The 14,199-nt window shown below is 43.5% G+C and overlaps 1 protein-coding gene across 1 annotated transcript in view; it reads right to left on the reverse strand.

Annotated features, from left to right (window-relative positions):
• The window catches only part of alcama (activated leukocyte cell adhesion molecule a), a gene marked incomplete at its 5' end in the record, with an annotated part of 51,550 nt that overhangs the window by 17,577 nt on the left and 19,774 nt on the right, over positions 1–14,199 (reverse strand). The window contains 3 exons of the mRNA XM_079214224.1: positions 1,772–1,836; positions 3,048–3,267; positions 4,851–4,957. Coding sequence (XP_079070350.1) covers positions 1,772–1,836; positions 3,048–3,267; positions 4,851–4,957 — 392 coding nt within the window. The remainder of the gene's footprint in view (positions 1–1,771; positions 1,837–3,047; positions 3,268–4,850; positions 4,958–14,199) is intronic.

Below are 14,199 nucleotides of genomic sequence, written 5' to 3' on the forward strand. Positions count from 1 at the left end.
TAAAGCTGATTCTGAATCAGTAATGTGAGACAATGTGAGACAGTGTGAGACAATGTGAGACAATGTGAGAGAATGTGAGAAAATGTGAGACAGTGTGAGACAATGTGAGACAATGTGAGACAGTGTGAGACAATGTGAGAAAGTGTGAGACAATGTGAGACAATGTGAGAAAATGTGAGAAAATGTGAGACAGTGTGAGACAATGTGAGACAATGTGAGACAGTGTGAGACAATGTGAGAAAGTGTGAGACAATGTGAGACAATGTGAGACAATGTGAGAAAATGTGAGAAAATGTGAGACAGTGTGAGACAATGTGAGAAAATGTGAGACAATGTGAGACAATGTGAGACAATGTGAGAAAATGTGAGACAATGTGAGAGAATGTGAGACAGTGTGAGACAATGTGAGACAATGTGAGATAGTGTGAGACAGTGTGAGACAATGTGAGACAATGTGAGATAGTGTGAGACAGTGTGAGACAATGTGAGAAAATGTGAGACAATGTGAGACAATGTGAGAAAATGTGAGACAGTGTGAGACAATGTGAGAAAATGTGAGAAAATGTGAGACAGTGTGAGAAAATGTGAGACAATGTGAGACAGTGTGAGACAGTGTGAGACAGTGTGAGAAAATGTGAAACAGACAAGTGAGACAGACAGGAGGCGGCAGTGAGACATTAGATGTGAGGCTCATCTCCCGTGTCTAACATCCTGTAATAAATGGTTTATAACCACTAGAGCAGCGATAAGAAGTGTGATGTCATAATTAACCCTGATAGTCTATCACTACGTAGTAAAACATAGTATGAAGCGTCTTCCTAGGAGAAGTGTGTGTTCTGTTTCCTTTGTAAAGGAACACACACTGTTGTGACCCCCGTCTCCTCCTCCTCTCAGCTCCTCTCATTTGGGATTCCACTGAGTACGAAGCCGTCACCCTCAAGTTATCCAAACTCACATCCCTCTCTTCCCCTCGTCTCTCCGCTCACCACAACAAGCTCAGAGCTGCTCAGAGAGCTTATTATGGGATGCTAGCCTTCATGCATAACACATGAAGACACTGTGAATGTGCTGCTTCTCAACGAGATATTCATATCAGTGTTCAGTTTCAATACACAGCAACATGAGGAGAGACATTCTTGCAGGAGCGGAGGTGTCTAACTATGAATGAAAGTAAGTGTGTGTTGTTTTTAAAGCACATGTGTGTGTGTCTGTGTGTGCATGTCAAGGTTCTCCAACTAAAGTATTTTAATAGCAACGGTAAGAGTAATTGTGACATTCAGAATTTAGTTGTATATTTTCTAATAACTCACTTTTATACCATATTTTGATCATAACTATAAACATCCAGCATGATCTGAGCATAATTTTATCATGTTTTTTTCCAACTCCTAAACAACAACCTGCAGAGTTGTGAGCGCCCTCTTTGTGAAGATAATGACCTGAAGAACGAAGTGCTGGGGCGTTACCATGGAGTTTTAGCCCAAAAACTGTGTCGTTCGGTTAAAAAATGTAAAAGTTATAAGCTTCATGCTTTCTCACCATATGTTTGGGGCATGCTGGGTAGGAACATTTGCATAACGCTCTGCCGAAGACGTGTGGCGCAGTCTAAGAAGCCTCTCACCTTCACAGGTGATATTTCAGGGACTAATATACAGAGATGAATGGATATGTGTAGACTCCTACAAGCTCGTAGGGTTACAAAGAGGTGTCGTTTATTGAAATCTTTGTAAAGTGTACTTATGAATGCAGCGCCGGCCGGAGGGACTCTTACCGTCGTGGCCTTGTCCTTCTGCAGCACTTCAGCCGTGTCCATGATCTGAACGGAAGACGGCTTCTCTGCAAACACAAAAGGAGAATCACAAATATGCCCTTCTTCATACTGTCAATAACTTCTAAATGTATTGCATTATTAATATTGCAGCTGTAGGACATGATCTCCTGTCCTCTGTACACACATAATGCTCTCTCTAAGTCCTACTGATCCTCCTTCACGTCTGGGGTTGCAGAGCCCATTAGCATGTGATACATGAGAGTTTGAAATTCAAAAACTTTATTTTCTAACGCACAGAGAGCAACAAAAGGGACATACTAAGGAAGCCTGTTTTTCAAAAAATAAAAAAATGAGATAAAAAGTCATAATTATGAGATAATAAAGTCGAAATTATGAGATAAAAAGTCATAATAATGAGATAAAGTCATAATAATGAGATAGAAAGTCGAAATTATGAGATAATAAAGTCGAAATTATGAGATAAAAAGTCATAATTATGAGATAATAAAGTCATAATTATGAGATTAAAAAGTCATAATTATGAGATAAAAAGTCATAATAATGAGATAGAAAGTCAAAATTATGAAATAAAAAGTCATAATTATAAAATAAAAAGTCATAATAATAAGATAGAAAGTCAAAATTATGAGATAAAAAGTCATAATAGTCATTATTATGACTTTTTCTCATAATTATGACTTTTTATCTCTCTTTTTTGGAGTGGAAACGGGCTTCCATAACAAACCCATGGGAGGCAACATTATTAATGCAATTAAAACCATGCATCTTTGAATACGCTTGACAAATGTAAATGTATTTCTGTTTACATCAGATGAATAATGAATCTTAATATGGACACAAGATCATTTTGCTGCAAATACAATGCTTTAAAATGTGATCTATCAATGTAATATATATGCCGGTTCCGTACAATATGTACATACATATTGTGACTGTTTGAGCATTTCTTTTATATATAAATATACTATTTGTACCTCTTTTGGGACATTTTGACATAAGGAAATCCTGCAACAGCGTAAAACTGTCTCTTCACAGAGTTTCAGTTTGGAGCTCACCTCTTCACACTTCAGAGCCAACAGAAAGGTCACAGGACTCTGAAGTGAAAACACTAAACTGAACCCTGAGATGGGACTAATGTGCGTAACAAGGTGCATGTTGGGAACAAACACGGCACCAATAAGAATAAGAGCTTCAGAATCACAAGCCGAACACGCTAACTTTGGATGAAACCATCAGTTCATTGCTGGGCGCTTACTGTAGACGGCCACAGAGACCGGGTACTCCATGAGGTTGGCGCCGGACACCACCATGCAGGTGAAGGTCTTCTGGTCCCGGAGCGAGGCCGTGGTGATGTGCAGGCTGAACTTGTCGTCGATGCTGACCCTGTCCCCGTAGTGGTCCGTGGCCTGCACCGTGGCCTGGTCGTTGCGGGCCTGTTTGATCAGCAGGTCCCCAGGAGAGCCGTCCTCTTTCTCCTGAGCAGACGGAGAGGGCAAGGCCGGGTCGGGGATTTAGAAAATCTGAGCATTCCTCAATTACAGTTCAGGACCCGATAGAGATGTACAACATGTACTGCTGCCATTCAGCAAACCTCCAAAGAACATACAACTGTGATGTCATTAAAGGCTGGGACTATCCATATTTACCCAACGTCTTCCATATGAAACCATGTTTTATCAGTGACAGCAGCTTTTAAAGCCCGGCTCCTGTCGTCTCTTGACTACAGTTGCAGACGCATCGGTCTCCATCACACAGTCATGTTCACAAGTACTAGATGCTGGATAACTGAGTCATGAACGCTGGAGGCCAATGAACAGTCAAAGACTCTTCATCTTCACTCATTCTGAGATGTATTTCTACATCAAAAACAGAAACTACTTGAATGTCCTCTAAATTCAAAAGAGCTGATTTTAGACGATACCATAACTGGATTTGGTGTTTGATGCTGACTGACCTTAAGAAATACAACATTGCTGGCTGGTACAAATCTTTAAAAGGAAAACATGTATTTCATTTATGAAAGTTTAAAAATGTAGATATTTTTCAAAGTGATGCAATCTAATTTGAGCCGAAAGCAAAGTGTTGTATATGCCCATCGGGACATTTTGAATAGGAATCTCTTGCTCTTGAACTGCTTATAAATATATTGTTCATAAGAGGAACATTAGAGGTAAAGGATGAGAGCAACACCTCCATCCTCCAGCAGAGTCTCTCCACAGAGGAGAGCTCCTTTTCCTGGAGGAAAGAAATGTGTCTTGTCTTGGTTCTGTGCTTCAATGAGACAGTATGTTGTAGTCCTGGTTGGCGGTGTGTAAAACTACTATTGTTGTTTGTGCAACAGGTGACCCTGTTATTTACGACTACCGTAAAAGTCGGGTTACAAGCCGCTACTACCTTCGGTCAGTGTCCCCGTTAGCTCCCCGCTGTAGCCAGCTAGCGCTCCTGCTAGCTCTCCGCTAGGTCCACGCTAGCTAGCACTGCTGCTAGCTAGCGCTGCTGCTAGCTAGCTACAGTGGGGACACCCACCGGAGGTAGAAGCGGCTTGTAACCCGACTTTTACGATACTACGTTTTCATTGCTTTGTCGCACTGAATGTGTTGCCATAATATTTTACTTTCTGAATCGCTCTTTATTTATTGACTTTGCCTCAGTGATATTTATCTCCTATTTTTTATGACTTCAACTCTAAAAATAACATGTCCCATTCCATTGGGTGGTTATATGCTAGTGCATTTCAGTATTTCCCACACAAGAAAACCACACACTTAAAAAAGCTTTCTCTGTAATTAGAACATGTGCAGAAAAGTCTTCTAGTTCTTCCAGGAAAGACGATGCTTCATCAGTTGTGATGAAATAGACAAAGTGTGGTGACGTACACTAAAGAAAAGCCAATCATATGGGCCTCCTTTCCCTCTTCTTCCATGTCATTGAAGGTCACAAAGTGATGTTCAGTAACCCTCAGACACGTCACAAGATATTCAAAGGACACGTTAAACTGATAGAAAAGAGCTGTGACGCTGCTAGCACATAGAAGTTGGTGAAGTTAGGATCTACTTACATATTTCCACTTGACAAACATCAGATCCTTTGGTGCCGGAGCTTCACTGTTGCATGGGACAACAATGGTCTCTCCATACAAGGCAGTCACAGCTTCTGTAGCCCATCCTGCAACAGAAAGGTCACCACGTTACCATCATTATATATTCTAGCAGTACCTTTGTGTGGCGGTGTGCATGCACACAAAGGCCGGCAGCTCCCATGACGGTCGCTAAAAATGCAGAAAAATAAGATGGATGACTGCAGCGGTGACTGTTGAGCCCACATCTTCACAGAGACCTGGATCCAGCTGCACAGAGAGCAGGACTCCAGGAGGTGGACTCGTGTTTACGTCATGCTACTGGTGCTCAAACACAGTCAAAGTTGATGCATTTTTAATATGACGATGTCGGCCATATTATCTGCCCAGAGCATTGTTTTTGTTGCTGATTACGTTCAGAACAGAAAAAGAACAGACGAGTCCAATTACATCTGTATCCCTGTGAGGTGGGACTGGGCCGCTCCTCCCAAGTAGAAATATCTAGAAAGTGAAGAGTGAAGAGTGTGAACAAAGCGAACGTTGTCACGACAACACCATTTCAAGCATACCTCCCTTTGAAAGGGTTCAAACACATGTTGACCAGTGGTTTCATGACTTTAAACCAAATGTCATGACAAACATTTAGTGAAATCTGGGTGTAAACAGTAAAAAGTGAGTAAATGTAGTATTTAAACTAACAATGAGAACACAAAGCATACAGTAAACCTTAAAGGACTCAAATGAATGAGACAATAGTTTGATTAAAAGAATAAACATGTATATAGATGCCTGTATGTATGCCTGCTTATATTTTGAGTCTTTCTTTTAAAAGCATATTCATTATTTCAAACTCAGCGTAAATGAACGTCATGAACACATGAATATAACACATTTACATGACTTTTACTAAACTTTTGGAATTTCAATTTTTTTCAAGGACTATTCCAGGCCTGGTGATAACCATTTTAAACTTCCATGACTCTTCCAGGTTCTCCATGACCGTAACAACCCTGCCTTTGAGTTCGATGAGGTCGAGCTCAGCGCTCCTGTGCAACGCGAGGAAATGGTAGTTGTAGTAGTTGCTATGGCGGCCCAGCCCAGTCATGTGCAACAGGGGAGGAGATGGACGGATGGATGGACGGACGGACGGATGGATGGATGGATGGAGGTCAGGGCGCAGGGGAGTGACACCAAGGTCTCCACGCTCCAACTCTTTCTCTTTGAGCTCAACAGGCAGAACAAGAAGCGGCTCAGATTCCAGAGTGCAGCTGCCCGCCGCTCCTCTTGTCCGACTTCCTGCTCTGTACTGACATCTAATCTTTAACCACAGCGAGAACGCAACACAACACGGCGTATCTCTTTCTCCTCAAAGTAATTCTGTCGACAGTCAGAAGACTATTCTTCAAATAAAGCACAAATAACAAATCAATTGATTACTCGTGATCAGTGAATACATCAGACGTGCTACTTGAAATCTGCCAGCCTTTGTGAGAAAGTGAGCATATGACTCTTTATTGTATTTTAAATTGTACTATAGTCTTTCCTCCCATATGACACAATGAGTAATGGTCTTGATTGGTTGTGTTTACTCAGAAGCAGCCAGCGTTCTTTGAACATCCGCTGTGAGAGCTTCCAATAACACAAAGAATCCTTGTTTGTGTGTCTTTCTTCGAGGAGATCGGGCTCAACGCTGCATCCAAATGAAAGCTAGCACAACACTCGTCAGGGTCTAATGACTGGGACTGGGGAAACTGCATGTTTTCTCTGGTGATGCGAGGCAGCGGTCACATGGGAACCCAGAGGAGTCCGTACATGTATTAACTATGAACACACAGTCATGGAGGAGTAAACAAACTGTGTGTATTCCAGCTGGATGACCAGTGATGAGAGTTTGCTGAACACTTCACAGTGCAAAGAACTAAATTGGAACCAAAAACAGAACTTGGTTTGTTCCGCGACGCAATGCATTTCACATTCATACGAAGGGGACAGTTGCAGTGACTTACAGAAAATAAAAGGGAGAAGCCGTGCTAAAATTGTCAAAAACGTATTGGCAACAAAGCGCGCATTCAAATCCATTATGCATTGTTATCACCAAGTAGAGTATAACCAGTAAATACTGCTGAGTAATCACATTTGCCAAACAGAGAGAATAACAACTTGCTAAGCTGCTAGGATTCTGCAGGGATAGAAAACACATCTTTAAAAGCAAAAAGACGTTAAGGTGTAACTTTGAGTTATATGAGGAAACTGGTCCAATCACCGATGACTACATAAGAGAACGAGACCATCAGAGAGAAGGTTGTTGATTTGTGCGTCGTCATTTGTAATGCTCGTCATCGGTACCACCAGGTTCTACTGAAATCAGAACTGATCTTGCAGTTTGTGTTGGACCTACTGCAGCCTGAAAGAGACACACGGTTTACATAAGCAGCCTCAGCGAGTGAAATACTTCTAATAGTGCTGACTAACAACTGAAGTGATGGTTTTGCTTTCATTGAAAAGTGCTGCTACCTCGTTACGGGAGCCAAGATGGCGGCGCGTGGCGTGCACAGCGCTGGGCTCGGCTTCTGAATGTAAGAGTGTGTTCATAGACCACTGCAACAAATACACTGCTGATCTACTGACAGGAATGTGCAGGAGTCCTCTGACGGGGAGGTGGTGTTCTAGCCTGGAGGCACGGTTGTGTTTCTCCGGCTGCTCTAACACAATAGTTGGTATCCACAATGAGGGCAGATACCGGGTCTCCCATCCAGTCCCAGTACAGCACCTTATGGACTCTGCAAAGTTACTACTTTTGATGTTTTCATCAACTTTTTGCACTTTGAGTTGAAATGCATTGAACTGTGTTTCTGTTGCTCTCACGCCTGAGTCTGAGTTATCAAACTGTGTGAGAAGAAGACAGGAAGAGCTAAGGAACTGTGCTTTTGAAATGAGTCAAAAGAGAAAAGCAGTTGGTTAGACGAGGTATTTGCCCTCCCGCATGTTGATTGATTATATGTCAGTTATTATATGTTTATAACAAGATAACCGCTCTCTTTGTGACTTGTTTCATTTCAGTTTGCACGGCCCACTCAGACCTGCTGGATGACACCATGCCAGCGAAATGGGATTCCTCGTGTCGAGCACGGCTTGACTACACCTCCCACCTGGAAAATGAATTGAATAAATAAAAACACTTCAGCTCAGGGAGTACGGAGGGTTTCACGCTGAGTGGCAATAAACTGCCGGATGCACACTCATCACCTTCAACGCCGCTAGCAAACATAAGAAGACTCAGCTGGCTCCTTTCAGGTGTAGACAAACCCACCCGGCCCTTTGGCAAGTGTGTGTGTGTGTGTGTGTGTGTGTGTGTGTGTGTGTGTGTGTGTGTGTGTGTGTGTGTGTGTGTGTGTGTGTGTGTGTGTGTGTGTGTGTGTGTGTGTGTGTGTGGTGCAGCTCAGTCAACAGCATATGCCATAAGGGGAGTAACAATCTACTTCCAAATCTTCCTTACACTTAACACAACCGCTGTGAACACTTCCGGGTCTGCCCCCTGCTAACACGGAGCTAGCGGTAGCGGCGAGCTAGGGGAGATAGATGACTACAGCGTCTCTATAAGACTCAACGGTGGGTAGTCAACTGCTGTCCCTATCACCGTTAACTTTCTCTCAGTGAACTTAGGACGCCTCGTAGTGTTGGAGCTCCGTTAATCGTTACCACAGTAGGGTTTACGTCACGCTAGCTGCTGCTAACACGGAGCTAGCGGTAGGGAGCTAGCGAAGATAGCTGACTACAGCTATGAATGGTGGGTAATCAACTGTTGTCCCTATCACCGTTAACTTTCTCTCAGTGAACTTAGTATGCCGAGTAGTGTTGGATCTCCGTTAATCGTTACCACAGTAGTGTTTACGTCACGTTAGCTGCTGCTAACACGGAGCGAGCTAACGTGAGCTAACAGAGATAGCAAACAGATGTTAAAGTGACTTGACCAAAAGGAGCTAGAAGACTCTTGATTATTATGTAACCTTTGATATCAAATAATAATAATAATAATCTTAAGCCTCACGGAGATCAAAACGATCTTGTAGAACTCATCATATGTAGGTATAGCTCGGACTTCTGTACATGAACAGCCTGCACCAGAGACAGATATTTCTCTCAGGAGAGAAGAAAAGCAGAGTGAAGGAGGGTGAACTTCGTGCCAAAAGAAGTTTGTCGGCGCTCAGTAAAGCATGGAGAACAATCAGCAGCTAAAAACAGCAGAACGCTGCTCTGTAGCAACACTTGAAGCCAAAGTGTCACCATGTGAGCAGACAAAGACCAGCACCCAGAAGCTCAGCCTTTATCAACACAAAGCCAAAAGATAGATATATATATACACACACACACACACAGATGTGTGTATGTGTGTCTGAGGGGAGAGGTAACGAAAAGTCCTTCCTTCCCGCTGCTGTCAGGCTGCATAACAAGCTGAGCTCACAGTAAACCCTTTAATCACTTCATTCTTCTTTACTGTTTTTATTACTGTTTACGGGACTAATAAAGGATTATCTTATTTTATCATATATATATATATATATATATATATATATATATATAGAGAGAGAGAGAGAGAGATTCATGCACTATGCATGAACTACACTGGCCAATTACTGATCACGCATCAGCCCACCAGAGTGGGTGAGATTGTTTTCGTCTGTGTGGATGCCTGCCTGCATGAGTCATCTCAAGCTTTCTGATCAGAGTGGACTGGAGTCAGCTGGAGGCTGAACATGGAAGCTTGGTTGGGGGTAAAGCAACATTCCTGCAGTCTGTGGACTCTGTGTGTCATCAGCGTACGAAGGGAGGAGATGTTTAGACTTCACAAAGTCTGTCCCCACCTCCTGTCAACAAGTGTCCTGCATGATGGCATGCTGCCTTCAGCGCATACAGTACAATGCCTGGATGCACAAAGCAGTCCAGGGATTTAGAAAGTTGGGGCAGCAAAGGCAGTGGTATCCTGACTTTTCGTCCCTAGTAGCAACCACTGTATCCTACACTACCCACAGGGTCCATACACATCTTGGGAAATGGATTTCCATGACTTTAAACCAAATTTCCATGACTTTTCATGACTTTTAACCAAATTTCCATTACAAACATTTAGTGAAATCTGGGTGTAAACAGTAAAAAGTGAGTAAATGTAGTATTTAAACTAACAATGAGAATACAAAGCATACAGTAAACCTTAAATGACACAAATGAATGAGACAATAGTTTGATTAAAATAATAAACATTTATATAGATGCCTGTATGTATGCCTGCTTATATTTTGAGTCTTTCTTTTAAAAGCATATTCATTATTTCAAACTCAGCGTAAATGAACGTCATGAACACATGAATATAACACATTTACATGACTTTTACTAAACTTTGGGGATTGTATTTTTTTCAAAGGACTTTTCCAGGCCTGGAAATAACCATTTAAAAAACTTTTCCAGGTTCTCCATGACCGTAAGAGCCCTGCCTCGACCCCGTGGTCAACACAGTAGGGGAACCAGCAGCTGGCACTTCCTGTCGTCACACATCCTGGTCCTCACCTGCAGAAGATGCAGCCCCTCCTCCCACAAATAACCAATGAAAGCTGTAATCTTATTTCGGGAGATGTAATTGAAAAGAAGCCAGTTTTCCGGGGCCGGGAAGTGCAAGTGAGCAGATGGTAATTAGCTCCAGCGTGACTCAGGGGTCAGATTAAGGCACATTAACGCTGTGCCAGTTAGGGGAAGCGTTTTAAATCGGAGCTTTTCTGCCAAATGTACGGCTAACTCTGCTTTCCTCTCCTCCAAAATAAATCCTCCTTTTAGCATTCCACTTTCCACTACTTGTGGTAATTCAAATGCAGCCCCACTCCTGACAGACAGTGTGATAAAATGCTCTGCACGAGAGGGTGAGATGAATTATCTTCACCAAGGTCAAAGAAGGAAACCGTGTTCCACCTCGAGTTCGGACTTTAACGGCGATAAAGAATCTAATCTTTCACACAAACTTAGTCTTCCTTCTTGATTGCCTTTCTTTTCCCTCAGGATGCTTGAGGTTTTCCTCTGAGGGACGCTCGGTTACAACTTGAGGGATTTGGGATAACCCTCAGAGGTGAATGATGGATTGGATGTCAGCACTTAAAGAGGACCGTCCTGCACCATCTGCAGGGTTCCTGGGCCCTGGTGTAAAAGTACACCTCTGGAGGCCCACCGAGCCGTTAGGGTCAACGCTAGTAATGGATCCAGTTGCTGGCACTTAACAGATAATTTGTCGCCAGCATAAACGGCAATAAAGAGGCCATATGTGCATCAATGCTTCTGTCAATATCTCCCAGCAGCACCATCTGTATCAGTCTGAGATGAAGCTAAAGGGGAGACACTCACGCTTTTAGTTTGGACTTCAGTGTCAATGTGGAGTCTCACATTACCAACGCCTCATTATATGACGTATCAAAAGGTCCATTTTGATCGGCTGGCAGACAGACATTGTTTGTGTATGTACAGTTCACAAAGCTTTTCTTTTGTAATTCCCAATATAGTGTGATCGTGGAGAGTGATGATGTAACCATAAATGATACAGGAGGTGAAGACTTACAGAGTCTTTTAGACTTCACAGCACCGTAAAGGTCTTTTACAGTCAATAATACGAACTGCAATACAATACAAATGGTGCCCACAATGTTATATTATTATATGAGATTCTCTCATGAACACAAAAATACATCTTCAGCTCATAGCCAAGGGAACATCATCTACTTTCAGCACATGCTGTCACTGTCACATATTTGTGGTTTGAAAAGAACAAGTTATGTTCATGGAGATAACAGAGGGAGAGATTTTGTTTTTGGTGAACTTTTCCTTTGAGCCGTTTTCCTGAGAGGGAGCAGTGAAACCAGTGGATCACACAGAGCTTCAGAACCCAGTCAGGCTATACAGGCCATATGGAGTTATACGTTTAATGTTGGTTCAGCGTGAAGACACATGGTCCCACGTGGTTTTAGCACATCACCGTGGAGCTGGGGTGGCACTAATGAAATTAGACTAGCAGGATGTGGCAGAGGCGGATTCCAGTAGCCGCCTGCAGGGTTAGGCTCACGAAGGTGTGTTCAGAGCCTAACGAGCTTCCCCCTACTCTTACTCGCCCTTACACGTCTCCCAGCATCTTTCTGTACATTGCATTCCAGCACAGGCTTTAAGCGAGGGAGCTGCTTCTGGTTTAGACACGTCTGCGTACAGAGATGAGATGACAAGGGGAGTGTTAAGTATAATAAAGCCGGAGTAGCCTATGCTAAGCAGGCACAGGCCGTCCTGAATGCCTTTGCATTATTCTAATCGGCCCCAGCGCCGCCACCACAGAGGAATCCATCGACAGCTCGGGTTTTATGACGTGCAGAAAACAACTGCACAGTCAGGACGGCTTCCTGTCGCCAGCTGGACCTGAAGACGACGGACGAGGCCTTGTGGTGTGGAGGTCAGGGCAGGCCGGGTGAGTCCCAGTGGATTCCTCTGGCAGACTTTAAATTACTACCTGCTCCCACCAGAATGCCTTGAAACAGAGGGCTGCTGTTTAGTGCATTCCTGCCTGCTCTGCCTTTCTCACGCACATATGCGCACTAAGCTTTACAAACAATGCCACATACCTCCTTAAAACGCACTCGTGGATTTACCAGAGTACTTTTTATAGCAGTGCCCTCCTCTAGCCTCAGGCCAATTCAGTCCCACACTCCAAAAATGAGTAAACCTAACCGACCTGTGCATGGAGCGTTTTCTGAGGGAGCTGTAATGGCAAGTCCCTGAAGAGATCCCTGGCTTTCACCCGTCATGAACGGCTTCCTCCCTTTTCATCACTCCCAGCATGCACCTCTCACAAAGCTACATGACTGTCTGCTCCTTGTGGACCAATAGAGATTGGGCTAGAAGTGCAGCCGACCCCCGACATACATGCACACATGCGCACAACCTTCAAGACGGTGTGGATTTGGGGTCCAGGCTCCTTCATCGCCCATCTGTCTGAGCACAATAAGCTTCTGGTGGCGAGGAGCCAACATTCTATGGTTCCAGTGTAGCCGGCGGATAGCCACGCCTTGACTTCCTTTCTCATGCGCTGGTCCTCGTCGTTTGCAGTCCGATTAGCATCATGAGACGTGAGATGAGAGACAACGTCGTTTCACAAGTAGCCGGTTAACAAAACTAATACAAGCTAAATTATCGTCACACGAGAGCCGACGGGTTCAGGGATTTCCTTTCGGTCACGTAGTATTCCAAGAGGACCGGTGTGAGGGAACGCTGTGTTTCAACGTGTTTGCAGTTCGCTGGTTGTCCTCATGTTGTTCACGGCCAGGAGGTTACGTCTTGACCTCAAATGATCAAATGAATACATTGAGTGTAAGCACCGCTTCACCGGACCGATTTGATCTTATTTTGGCTGCAATTTGACTCGGTTGATTGAGGCTTGCTGTGAGCACAATTGTCAGTCTGTTAGCAGCTGTGCATGAACCCGGTCGCAGGCCTCAGGCTCAATGGTTAAATCATTTGACTAGACCACAAGTGCACTCTTTAAACTAGTCTTTAAGCGACGGCTTAAACCCAATCTGGGGACCTTTGATCGTAATCCTGTTCAATGCCGTCATGTAAACATTCCACCGTGTATTACCTTCCATATTTCACCAAACACAGAGGTCATGTGATCATATTAGTCCTGTGCCCTGTTACGTCACCAGGTTGGCAGTAAGTAGTGGGAGATGTATTATTCTGCACTTTGAAACTATGTGCTCTTGACTCCCTTTGGATGTCAGAAATGATGAATAGCGAGATTTAAGCTTCCAGCCATTCAGTCTCATCAGGACCAACAATGTATTAGCAGTGAGAACCTGGGTAATACTTTCACAAGACACAGGCCTCTAGAAGCATACACACACCTGTGAGTTCATAAGGAACACAGCTAGCTAAACTAACTAACTAAAATGTGAGCATCAATATTTGTTTGAGACTCCGATACACCAGATTACAACACTAGTGAGTGCTTTAAGAGCGTTGGATGCACAGATGTCTCTTTCTTCCAATCCAATAAGAAGGAAAACATCAGAGGATCGCATTCGCTTCAGTGTCATGTCTTTCCTGACGCCTTAGGTGTCTTTCTTGAGGCCGTGATTGTGATGATGATCCTGACACCAGGGTCCTTATAATGCGGTGATGAAGTCTTATAAGTACTGCTTCTAACCACCGGCAGGTAGGCCCTGTAGGACCATGCAAACTGAACTGAACAAACATGAATAAAATATGACGAATCACCTAAAAGATCTTAGTTGACTACGACCAAAACAACGATTGG

Source organism: Taurulus bubalis (assembly GCF_910589615.1).
Source record: "Taurulus bubalis genome assembly, chromosome: 2".
NCBI lineage: Eukaryota > Metazoa > Chordata > Actinopteri > Perciformes > Cottidae > Taurulus > Taurulus bubalis.